The 22,322-nt window shown below is 43.0% G+C and overlaps 1 protein-coding gene across 3 annotated transcripts; it reads left to right on the forward strand.

The window, feature by feature from the left end:
- The first annotated feature begins 231 nt into the window (after positions 1 to 231).
- LOC120536473 (sulfotransferase 1C2-like) lies at positions 232 to 22,235 on the forward strand. 3 transcript variants are annotated; one of them, XM_039764847.1, is made up of 8 exons: positions 232 to 356; positions 17,667 to 17,881; positions 17,956 to 18,078; positions 18,152 to 18,249; positions 19,887 to 20,013; positions 21,559 to 21,653; positions 21,733 to 21,913; positions 22,003 to 22,235. In XM_039764847.1, exons 2-8 carry the CDS (start codon positions 17,671 to 17,673, stop codon positions 22,113 to 22,115), a joined length of 948 nt encoding a protein of 315 aa, XP_039620781.1. In that variant the 5' UTR covers positions 232 to 356; positions 17,667 to 17,670; the 3' UTR covers positions 22,116 to 22,235. The 3 variants fall into 3 exon arrangements, with proteins under 3 accessions (XP_039620781.1, XP_039620779.1, XP_039620780.1); XM_039764845.1 differs by lacking the exon at positions 232 to 356 and adding an exon at positions 392 to 504; XM_039764846.1 differs by lacking the exon at positions 232 to 356 and adding an exon at positions 2,025 to 2,642.
- Positions 22,236 to 22,322: the final 87 nt, after the last annotated feature.

Consider the following 22,322-nt stretch of genomic DNA (forward strand, 5'->3'; position numbering starts at 1 on the left):
ACATATTTTGATTTGATTTGAATGCGTTGTTTCTTTGACGGCTGGCTGCTGCCACTCAAACTTCTAGACCCTCCCAGTCTGCTTCCTCTCCGACTTCAAGCCACTCCTAGTCAACTGCCTCTCAGGCTTCTAGCCCCTCCTAGTCAACTGCCTCTCAGACTTCTAGCCCCTCCCAGTCTGCTGCCACTCAAACTTCTAGACCCTCCCAGCCTGCTGGCTCTCCACTTCTAGCACCTCCTTCACAGATGCGCAGCCTTCCAGTCCTGCCTTTAGTGCTCTTTCTCCATTCCGCTGCAACATTTTCTCTCTCTCATGATTCAGTAATCAGCATTAAGTAATGTGTAATACTATAGCAGGTAGGTTTATTCTTTAAATGTCTCTCAGACACACCCTTTAGGAATTAAAATTTTACAGGCATTTAGGGGGTCCACGGGGTTTTTAGGACGGAGTTTTTCTGCTCGGTGCTGACGCCCTCTGCTAAGATATGAACATGAAGCGCAGTAAGTAAGTACATTTACGGTAAAAAGAAAATTCTGGCAGTTGTTGTCGGTAGAATTTTACTGTAAAAAAAAAGACGACAATATGTTTAGCTCTGTGGTAATTTATCACTAACAGGCTCCAATGTCACTGCTGTCTTTTACGATAGCGAGAGTGTCGTTACAGATAAGACAGGAATGGTGGCATTAAGAAGACACACTTTGTGGTCCTTTGGATCACTTGTCATTGAAACCTTGAATTGTCTTAGTAAGTTCATCTATATTATATATTTTATTATTGTTAATATAAACAAAGTTCTATCTATCTATCTATCTATCTATCTATCTATCTATCTATCTATCTATCTATCTATCTATGTCTATGTGTGTCCACCCTTCTATCCTCATTTGTATTTATTTCCCGTTATTAACCTCCAATAAGTCTTTCAGTTTTAACTGACCATTCTCGGTCGCCATTTTGTGTGTGTGTCTAAGTCAGTGTGCAGTTCACACACGGCTCTGGTTGTCTGGACATTTAATCGCACTAGTGTCCCATTCCTGGCTGTTCCTGAATTTCCTTCAGTGCACTTGTCATAGGATGAGCTGATGCCAAGGCCACGAGAACTGAGCTCTTCACCAGAGTGGACCAGTCATCAGGACGCGCTGCCGTTTTACAATTTGATTCCATTTCCTTGACATCCACAGTTACACCGCTGATATCGATGGTAGGATATCAAGAGTTCGGTATTTGATATCAACTTTAAAAACTTCATACCAGCCCTTGGAAGATTGATATCCAGTTTTTGAGATTTGGCGTCACTCGTTGAAAATATGATATGGCTTTTGTGTTGTTGTTGTTGTTATTTTTTTTTTATTTTGATGTCAGCGTTTTGAAACTTGATAAAAAAAACAGAGATCTGAAATGATACAATATAGGATGATTTTAAACTCTCATATCATATTTTGATTGTTTGTTTTTTTTAATATCACGTTTATAAAGCTTCATATCAGGTTTTGTAGATTTGATGTGGCGCTTTTGAAATTTGATATTAGATTTTAAAAGCGCGAATTCGAGTCCTGCCCCAAAAGGGGCGTTTTCACTCCTCCGCGCCAAGCGTTTTTTCACGTCGTCCGTTTTGTCAACTTATTACGTTACCCCTAACGGAAGCAGCCAAAAGAAGAAGAAGAAGAAGATGATGATGATGATGATAATGATGATGATGATGATGATGATGATGATGATGAATTGTAGAAATAAAACAGTTCATCCGTGTAACACAGCGAGACCCGCCGATGCGATGTGCCTACCAGTGACCAGCACTACTTTTAAAGAACGCGGCATCAAAATTTGGAAAGTTGGTATCAAATTTCAAAGGCTTGATGTTATGTTTCAAAATCATGATGTCGAATTTGTAAAAAAAAAACACATCGAATCTGAAAAGCTTATCAAATGTAATAACCTCGAAATTTCATTTAAAGGCTTACAAACACTACAATGTTCATACGCATTTTGAAAACTTTGATAACAAATTTAGGGAAAATGTTAGCTTTCGAAATCGTTTGATGTGAGTTTTTAAAAACCTGACATCACATTTCATAAGCCTTATATCTATTTTTAAAAAACTGAAATAAAAAGGAACAAAGTTTTATATCCAAATCTGCAAACGTCTTATACTGTATGTGGCAAGCCAAGTTTAGCAGTTAATCGCTGATGTTTCACATCAAATTTCCAAAAGAAGATTTTCAAGACTGTCGATGTCAGATATTAAAAGCCCGATATCAAATTCGTAATTTCAAACTCGTGATATAAACGTTTGGAAGGAAATGCCAAATTAAAGGAAATCCGACCTGCCTCCTCATCAAGGAAGTTCGCGGCACTTCCAGGGAGTCGAGTGACTGCCGCCAGACAACGGAATTTCATGGAGGGTCTCAGTGCCCGACTAGCCTCGGTCAGCAGCTCTCCGGGGCCGCCTACTGCACGCCGCCCCCTGCCCCTTGGACTCGTTGATCGGAGGCTCCTTGAGTTTTTAAGGAGAAGGCCCCGCACAGCCCGTCCACATCAGTGAGTCCGCCGGTGGGGACGGTGACCGAAATCACAGGCGCTCAGGATAAGCACGACTTAAAGTTAACGGGGACAAAGTGTGAAGATCTGGCAAAACAAGGCAGGTAGGACTGGAGGGCGGCTTGTTTTTAGAATAATCCCCAGTGCTTGTGAATTATGGAGGCCAGCTGTCTTTTTGGTAAACACTGTAACTTTAAACCACATTCACTTCTAAAAGAACCGCAGCCGTATGTGGAGACGCGCGATTTACAGATTTTGCTTCCTTGTTCCTCTGAACTGCGAGCTCTTCTGCCTGTTAGAGCCTCCGTTGATTCTTTTTAAATAAGCAGCCCATCCACTTGTGAGGCCAGCGCGCAGAGCAAATGAGAAAGAAATGCAACATAAAGCAAGAAAGAGGCAAAGGGTGTAAAAAAAATCAAAATCAATGAAGGGCGAAGTCCAAAGGCGAACTGTCCCCAGTCAGCAAATTCAGGATCATCTAAATAAGAGGCCATTTTATGCAAGCAGCAGGCCTTTAATGTCTACAAATATATCTATCAGTTAAAGAGTGTCTTTCAAATTTATACATCTATCTATATGATAGAGTGCTGTTCATACAGACTGTTTTTACATCTATCTATCATATGTAATCTAAATACTGTGTACCTAATGCAGAGCATCTGTAATCCTGACAGCTATTCCAAATTCTATCTATCTATCTATCTATCTATCTATCTATCTATCTATCTATCTATCTATCTATCTATCTATCTATCAGTATTTTAATTATATAGCGCCTTTCACTCTATCTATCTATCTATCTATCCTGCATAAGAGGAGTTGCCTGACTCATAAATAATGATGACTGTCAAGCGGGCGTGTCTTGGAGTGGGCGTATCTCGATGTGGGCGTGTCACCGACTGGGCGTGTCCTGTGGTGCTACTGCCTCTCCCATAGTGATACTACTCGTATCATGTAGTGCTGCAGGAAACTTCCCTCAGCAGTTCCAGTTTGGAGTCTTCTTAGTAAGCGCCTACATGTTTTGCACCTCTGGTTTGCTCCAGGCAGATCCTCTCAAGCTCTGTTAGATTGGCTGGGTAGCCTCTGGAAACGACCATCTTCAGGTCTCTCCACACATGCTCTGTTGGGTTTTTTTCTGTGCCACTCAGAGACCTGTCCTAAAGTCACTCCGGTGTGGTCTTGGCTGTATGTTTCAGGTCGCTGTCATGTTGAAAGTTGAGCCGATGCCCCAGTCTGAGGCGACGTGCACCTTGGAGCAGGTTTACTTCAAGGACCTCCCTGTGTTTGGCTGTATTCATCCTGCCCTCAATTTGGTCCAATCCGCCTTTTCCTGTACCCCCACAGTATGATGCTGCCATCACCAGGCTTCACTGTACTGATGGTCTTAGCCAGACACAGTGCTTGAGTTCTGCCAAAGACTTCAGGTTTTGTCTCATCAGACCAGAGAAGGTTTTTCTTCCCGCTGCCAGAGTCCTTCCACCCAGCCAATCTACTACTAACGCCATCTTTTTCACTGACCATTGGGTTCTTTGTCACCTCCCTGACCAAGGCCCCTCTTGCCCAGCTGCTCAGCCTGGCAGGACAGCCCCCTCTAGGAAGTGTTCTGGTAGTTCCAGACCTCTCATATGTCACAATTCTTGGGGCCATGATGTTCCTGGGGACACCTGAAGCTTCAGAAATGTTTACTTAGATCTCCTGGTCCTGATTGATGCCTCACCACAATTTGACTACCAAGGCCTACACGTGAGATCCTTGGACTTCATGTCTTGGACATGCAGTGTGGGTTGAGGGACCCTCTGTGCACAGGTCCGCGTGTGTGTCTTTCAAAATGTCCAGTCAGCTCACACGTGGAGTGAAGTTCTAGAAACACCTCATTTAGGAGTTAAGCCAACAGGAGGCACCTGAGCACACCGCAAAGGATCTGAATACTTCAATGACGGAGAGACTTTAGATTCTGATTTTGAATGAATTTGCAAAGCTTGCTGGTCAAATGTCGTCACTTTGTCATTCTGGGGTTACTGAGTGTAGACTGATGGGTTCAAATGGACAAATCAAATCAAATCTACGACACCAGAAACTGTGCAGAGGGTCAGAGGGCCTGAAGCCTTTCTCAATCCACGGTATTCACTTTTCAGACTTTTAAGAGTCGTGACGATGTGTTCGTCTTTGAGCCTCGCAACGTTTGATAAGACTCCGTAATGGAAGAAAGGCGAACAGCAGAGCAGAGGTCAAAAAACAAAATGCTGTGAAGAACGACAGACCCCTGGTCCACGCTGTAGATAAAGGCACCATGGGCCCCCTTGTGTGTTCTTCATGAGTGTCACGTCTCATCATTGCTCTGTGTACAGAGTCCAGTGAGATTCAAAGCCAACACTCAGCACATCAATAACTGTATCTGCGGCCCCGTGATTAGTCAGGAGAAGTGTCTTATCGTAAAGCTTCTAGTAGATAACAAAGCCTCACTTTCCCTTGAAACGTTCAGACGGCCAGGACCTCTGAGGAGCTCCCCGTCGTGGTAGGCAGGATAAGCAAACAGGAGTCGAATTCCATGCGTGACTCCCTTGACCTCTCGAACAAACATGTAATGTGCCGTCCTTCTCATCGGCCATCTTAAAGGAAGACGCCACCCAAAAATGACGTCACGTACCCGATGTAGTTAACAGCCACAGCTGAGCGGACTTGTTAATCTCATGCTTTCATACAGAAGGAAAAAAAACTCAACATACAACGGAATGTAATGGTGACCCATGCTGTCCAACGGCAGATGAGGTGAAAAGACATCTGTGAAGAAATGAAGAAACTTCTCACCTCACTCATGTCACATGATCTACAAGTCAGTGATCCAGTCGCATGCCCGAAACGTGCAAAACGCGTGCATTTCTGTTGAAATATTGTTAACCGTTAATTCCAAGAAAGAAAGCGCAGAACGTGAACAGGAAAGGTGCATTCCCATAATTCAGTGCTTTGAAACTGAAGACCTCCCCACCCCACTGCTCTGTCGTCAGGTCCCAATCTCAGTTACAGGTGATGACCTTCAAGCCCTCCCAAATCCTGGACAGTTCAGGATGTAGATGTGTGCACACAGGCAAGGCTGCTGAGAACACTGCAGGGCCAATTGGTCCACTCCTGTGTCCTGCAGGGGGCGCCCGCCCCCTCTCTTGTGACTGCGGCGTGTGACTTAACCCAGATCTCCTGTAAATACGAGGGGGAGTCGAGCTAAAGTTAGTAAATGGGATTTATCCAAAAATGGGCCAAACTTTCACAAAACTGAGGATGTCATTCATGTCTCAATGCACTTGTGCCGCCGACATCTTGGAAGTGCTAGCATTCCAGCCACTCATGTTGTCATCCGTCCTGAACCGACAACCACCCAGATGTTTTTTAGTGGTCCAAAAAACGTGGAAATCACATGGTGCCAAATCTGGCAAATAAGGAGGACGTGGCAATACCTCACACTGCACTTTCTCCAGACAAGCCTTGGTGTTCACAACTGTGTGTGTGTGTCATCATCTTGCAGCCATTAAAAGGACCCCTTGAGAGAGCAACCCCCGCCGCTTGGACTAAATAGCAGGCTTCACATTGGTCTCCAGGAAGTCGCAGTAACTTGCACCAGTGACTGTGGTACCCCTCGGCATGAAGTGTTTGACAATAACTCGGTGACACAAATGGTGGCGAGGACAAGACAAAACCTTTCATTCTGCTGCCACATCCTGGCAGGTTGTACAAGTGCATTGAGAAGGGTGGGGACGCCACTGAGAAATGACATCATCTGCTTTGTGAAGGTTCGCTCCATTTTCTGATAAATCCCATTTTCTAAACATAACATAAAAGACGATCTGCCACGCTAGTGGTACGGCGGTAAGAGATCACGTAGGAGAAATCGGCTTACACTGCAGACAGTACAAAGATGACCTGGTCCTGGAGTGGGGGTCCGAGGAGTGCAGCCTGTCGGTGTCGTCAGTGAAGGCGTGGAAGGCATTCTCAAGAACAGCTGGCAATGCCTTCTGTCCGTTCGTTGGCTTCAGAGGTGTGCCTGGCAATGTTCCCAGGCTTTATGTATTTCCTCCACGTCCAGGGGGTCCTTCAGATGAGCATGAAATTCCAAACAAGGCAACCATTCTCTCCAACTTTGTGCTGACTTAACACATCAAAACAGTACCTGCTTAGATCTTCCCACAGTCGGACTGAACACACTGTCCATCGGACCGAGTCCGTCTTTATGTCAAACTGCTTGCCTGACACTTCTGTGTGTGTGTCAGCTTCTGTACTTAATATGGCATTGTGAGTAAAAGTCAGGGTTTATAAGATACTAGCTGTCCCCCGCGGCTCTGCCCACGTAGTAGTGAAACAGGACAAACATTAAAAGTCAATTAAAAATTTTTAAAAATGTTATTTATATTGAGAAGAATTTATATTGATAGCTTTCCTATCCGAGGGGCTGTTAATATATAATATTCTTGGTTTTGCTATCGGGGTGAGGACAGATAGGTTTCTTGTGGAACTAACCTGGGAGAAGGCGGCATAAAGCTGACCATGTGAGGAGCCTGGTGAGCTAAGACCAACTGCTGCCAACCAGAGGATCTGTCTCTGGGCCTTGTTAATTGGCATTGCAAACCAAAGCTTCACTGTGAACTGGAATCTCTTGAATTGAATGGGCACATCCGTCGCAATTAGAGGAACCGTCTCGCCAACATCACACCCTGTGATGATCATCACCTCTGTGATGTTGTTCTGAAGCTGACACACCTCGAGACGGGTACCATAGCGAAGTTTGGGTGGGCTCAGGTTTCTCCAAAGGATAATCGGTGCTCCTACTTCCAATGCCAATTTGTGGGATGGCATGCCAGGAAGATTAATGGTAGGATAATGAACTGAATCGTTGTCTTCTAAAAAAGTGTTTGATCTTGGTAGAGTAATATATATATTGCTCTACTTTCCCCTATTGTATTAGTAATATGTAGCCTTAGAATACCTAATCTCACAGACTTACCACTGTTTATAAGGTATTATTTTATATAACTTATCCCCACCTTCCCTTCTATATCTATAACCTCAGGCAATTAGATGTAGTAAAAAGACAAGCAGGAGTTAAGTTACACATAAAATAATGTATTACTGATAATATTCATAAATGATAACAAAATGCAAAGTACATTTGAATATTGGCAACCATACAACCTGATAAAATGGTGATGTGTAATTCAGGTGGCACACAGACTTGCAGTTACTTAAAATGTCTCTAGTTAAGGCATCGTTGGTGCTCAGCTTTCAGCCACATGTCTGTTCAATATGGCTGCTGAGCTGTGCTCTTCATTGTGTTGTCTTCATCATCACAGGTTAGCAAGAGAGATGCTTCTTCATCATATGTGAGTCAGAGAGAGAGAATGTGGTTGAGCAAGTACATTTATAGATGTTCTCTCCAATTCCTAGAACCAATAGGACATCATGGTACTTAAAGGCCTCTGAGACAAGCCAATTCCAAACAGCCATACCTCAGACCAATGGGAGAAATAGAACATTTAACACCTCAACCCCCCAAGACCATATGTTAAGCTAACCTGGCTTTGTGTGGGGGATCAAACTGGCTTAAGACACATCCCCCCAAATCCTGTCATAAAATTACAAAGAGACAGTCGTAAAAGGGGGGGGGCAAACATGAATACCTCTCACCACTTGGTTTGCCTAAATTATAAATAAAGACAAACAAAACATTTATCAAGTTATATGCAAAATCTACATCACAACACTCCACCCGATCAATGTTTTGTACAATGTCTTTATAAACAATGTCTTTAAATTGTTTAAAGAGTCTGATGCATAACTTGTGCATTGATTGGCAGTATTTGCTCTCCCAGTGTTAAAAGTTGTCCGTGACCATTTGTCCATTACATATCTTCTTTATTTCAAAGACAATCTGAAGAACTTGGAAGCTCCTGATGACTTGTATCTGCTCCAGCTTGCGTCAACTCTTTCTGCAGTCTCCATATGTCATCAGATCTGGTGGTTCAAAATGAGACAAGTCCACACCTTCCACTAAACTAGTCCACTACAATTTAGTCTATTGTGTGAATTTTTAATCTGTACTTGTTCTCTGTCTGACTGCTAATTAGACGCCTGTCCCAAACTATCTGTTTAAGCATATGCAGCTGTACAATTAACATCAAAATTTGAAAGGTAACATGCCACAGGTGCCAGTACAACCACTTCTGCCCAAGTGACAGCACATGTGCCACTGCATAAACTGTTCACAAACCAACATTTGTGGCCCCTCTGCACACATTTGGGGTTGACTTAGTTGCCTCTTGTGCTTTCCTACCCATGGTGCAACTCTTGACTGCCATCAGCCTTTACCAGTATAGGCTGGCATCACCACCATGAGACATCAAAGCTTGCAACTCTCATCATTCCCCGTAGGCCACCCCTAGAGTTGTTTGCTCACCATATGCATACTCGATGTGCTAAACACCTCAGTTCAGAATTGGCCCACTGGTCCTGTGCCTGCACCACAGCCGACAATCTCAGCAGGGCTTCCATATTTTCCCAATTAGACTATACCTAAACATCGGAGCCCATATGTCTTGCAAATGTATCAGCTGCACCTGCTTTCCTGAAAAGTTCACCAATTTTCTTAGTATACATTTTCTTAATATATTAATTATATTAATTATCCCACTTAATTAATTAATACCCAGAATGTATACTTTATGAGCCCAAAATAATCCCCTTATTTTGGCATTCCTAACTGGTTTGTTCAGTTTCCACCCCTTGGAATATAAATTTGCTGCAGTAATGAACAAACCTTTCCTTTTAAACTATAGCTATTGTGACTAGTCCTATATTATTGCATGACTTGTGGACTTGTTACTCACTTAAACCCCAGTAAGTGTCTTTTCTTGCTGTCTCTTCAGTTCTTCTTCATGTCTTTGTCTTTAGTCTTTGCTTTTGTCTTTGTGTCTTTTCTCTTTCTTTTCATTCTGCTATGTAGGCAGGTCTGCAAAATGGAAGGTGACAAAGCAGTTTCTGTCCATCTCATTTTCTTGGCTGTCGACCTGGTGCCAAAACTCAAACTTTGCTTCCAGGCATTCATTGGAACAGCTTGGCACTAGTGCCACGCCACTCCAATGTGCCAATGGTAACCCGATCTCCTGCATGGATTTTACTCTGCTAATTGCCTTCACTATTTATTACCTGCACCAAACCAAAGTCCATAAAACCTTACAATAGAAGTAGCACTATTGCAAAAGGCCAGAAAATTGAAACAGAAATAACTGTTTTCCTTTCCTGTCTTCCTGCACTACCCTTCTATTTTTTCATTGCCTGTGTGTCCTTTTTATTGTATGGTAACTGCTACCTGAAAGTGTGGGCTGAAGCCTCTCCAGAACCCAAGTTCTAAATCCAGCATTTCTGCTAAAACTGACCTGTGTTCTTTACTAAAGACCAGCTCACTTTTCTCCATTTTATTGCATGGAGAGTCATAGGCTGTCTTTTTGAACAACTGGTCAGTCAGGTTTCGAATTACTGAACCTAAGTGTGTGTGCTTTTAATTACTGCTGGCCCAGCACAGCTGTTAGGACCTCACACCCCTGTGCATTCCTGGCTTGCTAGCTGAGCTTCCTGCTGCACCATCCCCATCCTTTGTTCTTTGGCTTGTCCTGTTTCATTCAAACCAACTCCTAAACTGGTGCACTTTCTTTCCAACTCAGCCATTCTTGCACTAGCACATTCAGACCTTTCACACACAAGCACTTGAATTCCTTTCATTTCCATTGTTCTTTGTTTTAATTCCACACTTTCTTTACTCAGTATCCTTAAGCCAATATCCAGTTCATGCCCTCTAGTCAACAATTGCCATTCACACTCACCAGCTCCTCTGCCTTCTATCTGATCTCTTTGTCCTAAATCAAATTTCATGCAGCACTGGTTACCTTTCCTAACAGTGGTGAAATATCTATCAGTGTAGCATGCTCTTTAAATACTGGACAGGCCTCAGAATTACTTGGAGATTGTGGTGCAGTGGAGAATAAAGGAAGAAAACACCCTTGCTGTTTTCCCTTCCTTTCATCTCTCTCCTTTTCCTCACACTCACATTCCCACTCTTTATCTGAGCACACATCTGTCTCATGTAAGTCACCCACCCATGTTTTAGGGTTCCAGTCCGATCTGGTTACTGTTGCCCTAACTTTCACCATGGGGGTTTACATTTCTTTTTCCACTTCTTTCACTGCTTTCTACTTTAGCAGTGGTGTTCTACATGCTAACACTTCACAATTATCACACCAACTGTTACATCTTTCAAAACTCTCACTCAACATTCCATAACTTTCACTTTCATTCACTTTGCTATTTTCTTCCTTATCATGATCTTCCTTATTACCAATAATACAAGCTAGTAAACCTCTTATAACAGCAGCTGTCTTCTTTAAACCTGATCTCTGTTTTCTTGCTTTTAATCCTTCCAGCCCCCTTCCATTTTGTGGCACACTCAGCTCAGCTTCTGCTTTCTCTACCTGAACTACAGGTTTCCTAGCTTTAGCCTGCTTGCCTCTGCCACTCCACTGGAAGATGGCTGACTTTAAAATGAACTTAGGCATTTCTAAGTCTACAATTTTCTCTAATACAATTTGCCAAATTCGTTATGGGTTGGCCTACTTTTGCCCCTGTAAGCAAACATACACATACATACACAAAGATTCTAAACGAATAAGTACCGTATGAATGACAAATGCATGTCCCATCACTCCCTAGCACTTTACCCACTTAAATGCCGTATCAATGACGCATGCATCTTTCACCACTCCCTAGCACTTTAATTAGGGACTCACTACACCAGCACTAACAAACATGCGGGTGTCCTTGTGACACACATGAAGTCTCTACACTTTGTTGGTTATATTCAATTCAGCAACCAAACAAAGTTTTACTTCCACCGCATTTGTACACTGGGTGCCCTAAAATTCACATACATAAACAAACACATACATCAAAACAGTATTTGCAAACAGGGTGCAAAACTTGGTTACCCCAAAATCCTGCCAACTACGCCAATTGTTTTATCTTGGTAGAGTAATATATATATTGCTCTACTGTCCCCTATTGTACCCCTTATCATTCGGGGTCATTTTTGCTAAATCGCTTGTAATTCGACCTCTCCAAATTAGAATCATTGCTGTTATTGAACTATCTGGAGTATAAACACATGTCTGGTCTCTTTGTAAAGGTCACATCCTCTAGTTTCACCCTTAGTAGTCAGAATCACTGTAGGTGTGACTGATCAAAAGTTATGCACATTAGAACTCACAAAAAAAACGATTTTTTGTTCTCGCCTAAGTTTTTTTATGAAAATAAAGGAAAATAAAGCTGCAGTAGGTAGGTGGGGACAGAAACACATTATGTACCAACAGAATAACTTGTTGACTACTCACATTTCAAATTTGAAAAGAATACCTGTACAAATGACATTTTTTACACCAGTTTTTATGTGGGCATGTCCAGGGGCTTTTTAGAGGGACCATTATCCACATTTTGGAATGTATGTTAAAAGTGTAATAACTTTTGAATGCTTCAACCCACAGATATCAATGAGGGCTCTACTGAAAGATTACACCTAAAGGAAGCTATATCTACACACAGTGTCACTCTATTAGTTATGGAAATTCATGTTCCATAATACAAACAATAAAAAATACACATTTCTATGTAAAAATAGTCAATACAAGTTATGGGCCAAAAATATATTTATATTTTTATTTTTACTTTTTTTATAAAATGCACACAAACTATATATATTTCTTTTACAAACTGTTACAACACAGCTCAGCGTTTTTCCATGTGCCACTTGATGGCAGCAATCACTAGCAAGCAGAAAGCACAAGGGCGTGGCACGTCGCTCTCTCCCATTATACGGCCCGTGTGCCGGTTGAATACTTTTGCAACGCGTACATGCATCTATTATTTAATCGAGCGTTTATTTACGTTTAAACTTCTACTTTTATTCATATTTAAACTGCGAAAAAACTTGGCGAAATCACAATAAACAACCACGCACCAACTCTGCAGACTGGCACAAATGCCACCTTCACGCAGCTCCGATCGTTTTGTTTACAAGTTAAGTATAGGAAGTTACATATCAAAATGCTCGGCTGCTCATTGGCTGTAAGTTTTGAGTGTCAGTCACAGTGTCCAATCAAACTGGTAGATTCTACCAGAGTTCAGAGCTATACGTCACCCTGCAAGCTTTCTGTGACACTGGTTGGCTATACGAGGTGCCAGTCAACCCCAGACCCGTCGTAATTGGCCAACTTAGGTGTCTTTTGAAAGCTAACACTTACGTGTTTCATGCGGTAGCATGGTTATCGCCGACAGAAACAAATTACGTCTAATATGAGCAATATAAGTGAAAAAAAATTACTTAGGTGGTCTCAAGTTATGAAACGTTTTCTGGAGTTTTTGTCCCTTTGAGAATATATCGTGTGTTTTGGACCTAAATCGTTTTACTGGATTATATTCGCTGGAGCCTTACGGACACAATGGGATCAATACTGCTCGGAAATATTGATGTTTGACTTGCAGGGGGTCTTCAAAGGTAGGGAAAGTCAGCTCTTAAAAGTATGTACTTCTCTGTAAAAAAGGCTTTAGTGTCAGTGCTGTGGTTGTTGTGTGTCAAAATGGTTTATATCATCGGAAAGACGAGACTTTGAAGTTTCATTTGATGTATAGGGTGTCGAGATGCATGACAGAGGGGCATGCACACATTACTGTAACGTTTTTGAACCGCTGTTATGTCCCGGGACCGGCACGTGTGTGCGTTAAGAGGTTAATATGTAGCCTTAGAATGCCTAATCTCACAAACTTACCACTGTTTATAAGATATTATTTTATATAACTTCTCCCCACCTTCCCTTCTATATCTATAACCTCAGGCAATTAGATGTAGTAAAAAGACAAGCAGGAGTTAAGTTACACATAAAATAATGTATTACTGATAATATTCATAAATAATAACAAAATGCAAAGTGCATTTGAATATTGGCAATCATACAACCTGATAAAATGGTGATGTGTAATTCAGGTGGCACACAGACTTGCAGTTACTTAAAATGTCTCTAGTTCAACAATTGCCATTCACACTCACCAGCTCCTCTGCCTTCTATCTGATTTCTTTGTCCTAAATCAAAATTCAATGCAGCACTGGTTACCTTTCCTAACAGTGGTGAAGTATCTATCAGTGTAGCATGTTCTTTAAATACTGGACAGGCCTCAGAATTACTTGGAGATTGTGGTGCAGTGGAGAATAAAGGAAGAAAACACCCTTGCTGTTTTCCCTTCCTTTCATCTCTCTCCTTTTCCTCACACTCACATTCCCACTCTTTATCTGAGCACTCATCTGTCTCATGTAAGTCACCCACCCATGTTTTAGGGTTCCAGTCCGATCTGGTTACTGTTGCCCTAACTTTCACCATGGGCGGATTACATTTCTTTTTTCCACTTCTTTCACTGCTTTCTACTTTAGCAGCGGGTGTTCTACATGCTAACACTTCACAATTATCACACCAACTGTTACATCTTTCAAAACTCTCACTCAACATTCCATAACTTTCACTTTCATTCACTTTGCTATTTTCTTCCTTATCATGATCTTCCTTATTACCAATAATACATGCTAGTAAACCTCTTATAACAGCAGCTGTCTTCTTTAAACCTGATCTCTGTTTTCTTGCTTTTAATCCTTCCAGCCCCCTTCCATTTTGTGGCACACTCAGCTCAGCTACTGCTTTCTCTACCTGAACTACAGGTTTCCTAGCTTTAGCCTGCTTCCCTCTGCCACTCCACTGGAAGATGGCTGACTTTAAAATGAACTTAGGCATTTCTAAGTCTACAATTCTCTCTAATACAATTTGCCAAATTCATTATGGGTTGGCCTACTTTTGCCCCTGTAAGCAAACATACAAACATGCGGGTGTCCTTGTGACACACATGAAGTCTCTACACTTTGATGGTTATATTCCATTCAGCAACCAAACAATGTTTTACTTCCACCGCATTTGTACACTGGGTGCCCTAAAATTCACATACATAAACAAACACATACATCAAAACAGTATTGCAAACAGGGTGCAAAACTTGGTTACCCCAAAATCCTGCCGACTACGCCAATTGTTTTATCTTGGTAGAGTAATATATATTGCTCTACTTTCCCCTATTGTATTATTAATATGCAGCCTTAGAATGCCTAATCTCACAGACTTACCACTGTATATAACTTATCCCCACCTTCCCTTCTATATCTATAACCTCAGGCAATTAGATGTAGTAAAAAGACAAGCAGGAGTTAAGTTACACATAAAATAATGTATTACTGATAATATTCATAAATAATAACAAAATGCAAAGTACATTTGAATATTGGCAACCATACAACCTGATAAAATGGTGATGTGTAATTCAGGTGGCACACAGACTTGTAGTTACTTAAAATGTCTCTAGTTAAGGCATCATTGGTGCTCAGCTTTCAGCCACATGTCTGTTCAATATGGCTGCTGAGCTGTGCTCTTCATTGTGTTGTCTTCATCATCACAGGTTAGCAAGAGAAATGCTTCTTCATAATATGTGGGTCAGAGAGAGAGAATGTGGTTGAGCAAGCAGATTTATAGGTTTTCTGTCCAACTCCCTACAGCGAATAGGATATCATGGTACTTGAAGGCCTCTGAGACAAGCCAATTCCAAACAGCCATACCTCAGACCAATGGGTGAATAGAACATCTTATCTCCTGCCCCCCCAAGACCATATATTACACTAACTTGGGTTTGTGTGAGGGATGGGAGAAAAGACTTTAGCAAAGAAATCCTCATCAAACTGGTTTAAGACACATCCCCCAAATCCTGTCGTAAAATTACAAAGAAAAGTCTGGGGGGGATAAACAAGAATGCCTCTCACCAAGGTACCACTAAATGACATTGGTTTGCCTAAATTATAAATAAAGACATACAAAACATTTATCAAGTTATATGCAAAATCTCACATCACAACAAACAGGATTTATTGAAGTGCATGTCCGGGACAGCGTTTCAAATAATTTGAGCACCAATTGATTCATTTTATCAACAGCGTCGTTTCTTGGAGCGAGGATAGAATGTTCCCCAAACTGAGAAAGAGAACCATCTACAATTAAAATCATGTCCAGTGTCACACATGAGCGATTGGGAGACAGCTAAAGGGCCTGAATGAGAATAATTCCACGCCAGAGCAGGGGGCAGCGAGGTGCACGAACTGTCTCCCTCAATCCTTTGTAGACCATCCATGGGATATCCCACAGGGTTCTGGTGCCACTGATGACGTCACTTTCCGGTTCCGGTGCCAGTGATGATGCCACTTTTCCATGTCTGGTGCCACAGATGACATCACTTCCAGTTTTCTGGTGCCATTGATGATGTCACTTCCGGTCCTGGTGCCACTGATGATGTCACTTCCGGTTCCAGCATATAAAGCCACCATTTTCAGCAACCAAAATGAGTTCTGTTTTGGACTCGGACTTCTCGGAACATCTTACAATCATTTAACCCTTTTGCAGCCAAGGCACATTTGGGTGGCTTCCCCAAACCGTATTGTTGACTCATTTTTGTGACACCAGTTATACTGCAGTAATAAGTTTGTTCACATCTTCAACTGTGGTGCACAAATCGTCATTGTTTATTGCACTAGCGCTGTCTCTAGTCTGTAAAGAACTGCTCCCCACTTCCAGTAGTAGCTGGGAAAATCCTGTGGTTCCATCCCTGAACAAAAAGGTGCGCATATTGAGGGTCAGTGACAGCTTGGCGACTTCACTCCATACAGATGAGCACTTAAGGTAAACATCCACCTCTTTGGCGCAAGTTTGTCTAGGGATGATGGGCAAAGTGTGACGGAAGTCTCCTGCAAAGAGAACTGCAACTCTAAAGTAAACGTAGCTCTGATCTCTCAAAAATGACGTGCGCTCCAACACGTGGAGACAAGTAGAGCCACTCGAATAGAGGCTGGCACGTGAATGAGGAGGGCGCTGCCCAGCTCCCGACTCCTGAGGTCCCGCCTCTATCTCCCCTTGGCCTGCAGCCGTGCTCTTGAGAAGGGTCTCTGCTGCAGCTTGCAATACCTCTGACATACAGTAGATCAGGTAATGCCCACAACGTCAGTCACAAAATGCCCTTAGACTGAGATAACCCTCCTACAGCCCTAATCTTAAGCATAGTGTGACGGGGCCCTAAAGTCGATCCTAGTCTAATGTGATGGGTGTTTCGTGACTGACATTGAGGGCGTTTCGTGATGTTGGGGCGTTACATGACTGACCTCATAGGTACTGTGGTCTGCAATTACACTCCGTTGTATCTCTCGGATTCGCACAAATAAATCAGTGCTGCCAGCGAACTGTGATACTTAGTGCGACGAGAGAAGTCACAAAATCAACCGAAATATTCAAGCAAATTTCTAGAAAAAAACAGATCTAAATCCGCTAAGTAGTTCTCTTGTGAAAAGTGGACAGACAGACAGACGTTGGATTTTATATATATACTAACCGCCCCCTCCACCCACGTAGTAGTGAAACAGGACAGTGAGGAGGGCACTGCCCGGCTCCCCACTCCTGGCGTCACGCTTCCCCCTCTCGGATTAGCGTGAATACATCGCTCCTGCAAGCAAACTGTGATTCTTAGCGAAAAATCAAGCAGAATATTCAAGCAAATTCTAGAAAAAACCTGATCTAAATCCGTGAAGTAGTTCTCTCGTGACAAGCGGACAGACAGACAGATGTTGGATTGTTATATATATAAAGCGATAGAAATTTGCACAGTGACATATTAAACTTACACTCAACTGGAAACGCACTGGCAGCCAGATTTGTCGAGACGGAGCGCGTGAGGTTAGGACTTCTGACAACTGAGCATCACAGCTTATTAGTACTTTGGACTTTAATGTTTCTGACAGCTTTTCTGCCCTCTAAATGTCACTTCAATTTCATTTTTTTCTGTCTTATCGCACTCAGCGTACTGCTCTGGCGACGTGAACACGATTCTCGCTACACATTATGAGCTCTGATTGTTTCTTCTGTTGTAGTTTAAGTATTCTCACACTCTCTGTTCTCTTCCCTCTTTCCTTCAAGCGAAATGTCAATGCCAGCTGCCCCTCGTGTCGATGGACTCCCTCCATCTCCGACGGCGAAGGAGAATTCTGGAGACCCTCCAAAAGTTCAGCGAGAGAAGCTGTTTGACTGTGAGGGAGTGCAGATGTTGGGGTCAGTGGTTCAAAATATGCGCGAGCTTCAGGAGTTTGCGGCCAGGCCGGACGACGTGCTGATCGCCTCCTACCCCAAAGCAGGTAATCATCTGACACAAGCCGACACGTCCGACTGCCTCCATACTCACTGGGGGTGTGGCTGTTTGTTCCTTCAGGTACCACGTGGATGATTGAAATCGCGGACTGTGTTCGCCGTGGGGGAGTCACCGAGGAGCTGCTAAGCCTCCCGTCTCACAAGCGGGCACCGTTCCTGGAGACCTTTGATGAATTTTCATCAGGTGGGTCCACTCGTCCTCGTCTCTCATTCCTTTTCTACCCAGAGTGAGTAACCTTTTCATTGTCTGCCTCCAGGAATACGGGACCTCAACTCCATGGCGTCACCCCGGCTGGTTAAAACTCATCTCCCCATACAGTTTATACCACAGAGCTTCTGGAACAACAGGTGTAAGGTGAGGAACCAACTCGTTGGATGTTCCTCGTCAACTCGGAGACCACATACACTATGCAGACCCCTGAACTTCATTTAATCCTGTGGCAGCTTTGAGATAAAATCATTTCAATTCAATTTTTCCCTCATCAAGCAACACTCAATACCCTACAACTGTGGTTTTAAACTCCCGTCCTGCAGGGCCGCAGGTTTTCATTCTAACCCTTTTCTTAATTAGTGACCTAATTATCTACTTTTTAATTCATTTTAATTGACTTTTTTAAGATTCGCTCTCCTGCATTTCTTTCTCATTCCTCTGAATTGCTTCATGTGTCCTTAAATGGCACCGAAACAGAAATGAAATGCGAAGTGAGTGAGTCAACAGAAGACCACCTAAGTCAGAGCCCTCCAGCTCCAATCAGTTGCTTAATTAGACTCTGATTCTTGTTGTTAATTAAACTCGCTCTTTAATTCCATGGCTTGTCGCTGCTCTCATTGCGCCACAGCAGACATGTCCGACGTTGTGGATTTCCTCTTTTCTAAGAGCACTGGGGACCTGAGCAGATCAACATTCCTGAGACCTTCACCTTTCTTTATTTTCAGATGGTGTATGATGGTCACAGTTTGCTGGTTATGTTTTGGCTCATTTTGTATCTCATTATGGTTTGGCAGCTAATTATGAAAAAAAAAACAATTAAGGGTCTTCAAGAGCAAGTCAATTACAATGAATTCAAAAGACGATAATTAGGAGCAAAAACAGGTCACTAATTAGGAAAAGGGTTAGAATGAACACCTGCAGCCACTGGGGCCCTCCAGGACCGGAGTTTGAGACCCCTGCCCTACAATGACAAAGAGAAAGCAGAATGTTAAGAAAATTTACCAAATTAATTAAAAATGAAACACCTGAAATCTCACATTGACACGAGGATTCAGAGCCTTTAAAGTGTGGCTCAGTTTGCCTTCCATTCTACTGGTCACTGCTGAGATGTCTGGAGTCCACCTGTGGTCACTTTCATTGACTGGCCTGATTAGGAAGAGCACACAGCTGTCTACAGGAGATCCGCCACTTGAGCAAACACCAAGCCACGAGGTTGAAGGAACTGACTGCAGAGCTCAGAGACATGACAGTGTTGAGTTTCCGCAGCATTGAAAGCTCCCAAGAAGACGATGGCTTCTATAAATCTTAAATAGAAGACGTCTGTCACCATAACCACAACTCTTACTGGAGCTGATGCCCCAGCCAATCTGATTGCTCTATCAGGGGAGGTAACCAACAGTCCAGTGGTCACTCTGGCTGTGCTCAGGAGAAGCTGTTTGGGATTCAGAGAAACTTCCAGAAGGGCCCTCCACCAATCCTGACAGAAACCTCTCCGCGGAGTAAAAGGCCCATAAATACTCACTTAGAGTTTGTAAAACACCCCAAAAAAAGAAAGAGGAGTGTCAGGCCTCGACTCTAAGGCACCAGCATCAGGGACTGGGAGACCAGACAGAGTTGAGGGGATGGAGGAAAGTCCAGAGATACCCCTAATGAAGACCTGCTCCAGAGAGAGGCCGACCTGCAGAAGGGGTCTCAATACTTTCTGAGTCCATTGTATTCATAACCCGGTACCCAGTTGGGCTCTTTGTGATTTTGTGCTTTTTTTTTTCACCCATTCACAGGTCATCTACGTGGCCCGAAATGCCAAAGATGTCCTGGTCTCTTATTACTTCTTCCACCAGATGAGTTTGGATATGCCAGAGCCGGGACAATGGGAGGAGTTTTTTGACAGCTTTCTCTCTGGGAGGCGTAAGTGAAATGGTCATCGGTCAGCCTCTTTCACTCGGCTTTTGAAGCTTTACAGGAGTTGATGGCCCTGAAAAGAAGCCCCTTATTACTTTGTAAGGAGCTGCTTGGCGCCACATTGGTTAGTACTTTTGCCAGCACAGGGGTTCAAATCGTGTGTCCCATATGTCAGGTTTGCATGGTCTACCTGTGTGTCTGCTTGAGGTCTCCTTGGGTTTGCACTTAGGACCGAAGCAAGAAGGCCCTTCCTTACACAAAGAGTTGTGGGAATCTGAAAGAAACCCCTGAGACTTGGAGTCGAAGCAGAAACCTTGAGAACCTTCAAGGAGGATCTGGATGAGTCATGGGAACAGCAGGGCTAAATGAATGAACTTGATGGACTGAATGGTCTCCTCTCGTTTGTGAAATTTCTTACACTCTCCGGTTGCCATGTTCTTTCCATTTCACAAAGATGTGTAGGTTAACTTAACTGACAATTCTAAATTGGCCTCATTTGAATCATTTTAATGAGAACACTCCATTCAGCTCAACGAGATCAGCAATACATTTCACCCAGTTTATCCAAAATATATTGAGTAGATCATTAAAGACCCCCAAAGTCCTTATGTCTACCACACTACCTAATTACTTATTCCATGTGTATGTAGATCTTGGTGGGAAGAAGAACTCTCTAACATTCATGCAAACTCTCCCCTTATCGAGTTTCACTTTCTGTCCCCAAGTTCTTGTTGAAGTATCTACTATAAAGTAACAGCAGATATCCATTGTCCACTTCTCTTCGGAATTATAAACACTTCCACCATCTCACCTCCTAATGTCTGTTTGCTTCATCTCGTCTCAACCTTTCCTCCTCTTCATGGTCCTGAATCAGCTTTGACACGTCCTCTGGACTTTCTCACGTGCTGCTTTGTCTTTTTCATTATTTGGAGACCAAATCTGTGCACAGTACTCGAGAGGAGACGTCACCAGTGCATTACAGAACTTCAGCATGGTCCCTCTTGACTTGTACCTACACATTCGTATATAACCTAACATCCATGTGATGATCCGAGGGTTCTGGTTTTAAATTGTCAACTAAGTGTACCGTAAGTTACTTAGATAATTAAGAAAAAAAGAATGCACAAATGTGTTTGGTCACATGAATAGACAAAAGTTTTAAACCACAAATCAAGAAAGCACAAACTTGAGGAGCAGAGAACACCAAGGAAGCTGACCAGCACTAGCAGGAATAGCTAATGTGTCAGCCATTTTACTGAGGCGCTGCTAGGTCCTTAAATAGGCTTCAGGCAAAGCTGTGATGGGGGGTCCCACCCCCTTGGGCTCAACATAAAAAAATAAAGCAAATATAATAAGAAACATCTTAGCAAAATCTTTAACCCCGAAAAAAATCACAAACAATGAACAAAAGAAACTAAAATAAAAAAAGAAAATTGGGTTAATAGAAGAAGAATCTGGTGGGACCATCAGAGCTGGATTCCAGCAGAGGACTAAGCCATTTGCACACCACAGATCACTTACTGACTTGCAGTCTCTTCTTTCCTTTAACAGTGGCATGGGGCTCCTGGTTTGACCATGTGCTCGGCTGGTGGGACAACAGGGAGAAGCACCAGGTCCTCTATGTCTTCTACGAAGACATTAAGCAGGTAGAGCCATACCTTGCTGCCTGAACCCTTGTAAGTATTTTAGGCCTGCCATTACGCTTCATTCTTTTTGTGGCTACAGGACCCGCTGCGTGAGGTCGAAAGGGTGGCACGCTACCTGGACAAGCCGATGGACAGGTCTGTGATGGCTGACATTGTGGCCCACACCTCCTTTACCAAAATGAAGGACAACCCCATGACCAATTACAAAGACGTGCCTTCAATTCTCTTTAATCATGAGATTTCTCCCTTCATGAGGACAGGTCAGGTTTTTTGGCCTATTGACCCACATGTGCCCGCTGGTGCTGCCATCATCCAGATACTCACAACGGTCCATTAAATGTCTTTCTAGGAAGAACAGGAGACTGGAAAAACCACTTCACTGTGGCTGAGAACGAGAGGTTTGACGAGGAGTACCAGGGGCGCATGGCCAAGACGTCGTTACGCTTCAGGACTCAGCTCTGAGCAGCCAGGTCACACCTGACAGAACATATGAAGACCACATCAACGACGCCAGGCCTAAAAGACTGGAACACCGGATAGACGATGACCAGAATGAATCAATAAAAAGTTTATCAAAGTGAACTCGTGAATTACTGTGTCTTGGGCTTTCACAGCTCTCACTGAAACAGGAGGCTTAACAACATGGTGCACGGCAAAGACGAGTTCATG

This window comes from Polypterus senegalus, chromosome 10, assembly GCF_016835505.1.
Source record: "Polypterus senegalus isolate Bchr_013 chromosome 10, ASM1683550v1, whole genome shotgun sequence".
NCBI lineage: Eukaryota > Metazoa > Chordata > Cladistia > Polypteriformes > Polypteridae > Polypterus > Polypterus senegalus.

Bases quoted from the DNA above. Each gene is read 5' to 3' on its own strand.
- LOC120536473 (XM_039764845.1), top strand. From the start codon at position 485: ATGAACATGAAGCGCAGTAA. The intron at 505-17,666 runs GTAAGTACATTT...CTTTCCTTCAAG, and splicing joins ATGAACATGAAGCGCAGTAA to CGAAATGTCAATGCCAGCTG. The intron at 21,914-22,002 runs GTCAGGTTTTTT...ATGTCTTTCTAG, and splicing joins TTCTCCCTTCATGAGGACAG to GAAGAACAGGAGACTGGAAA.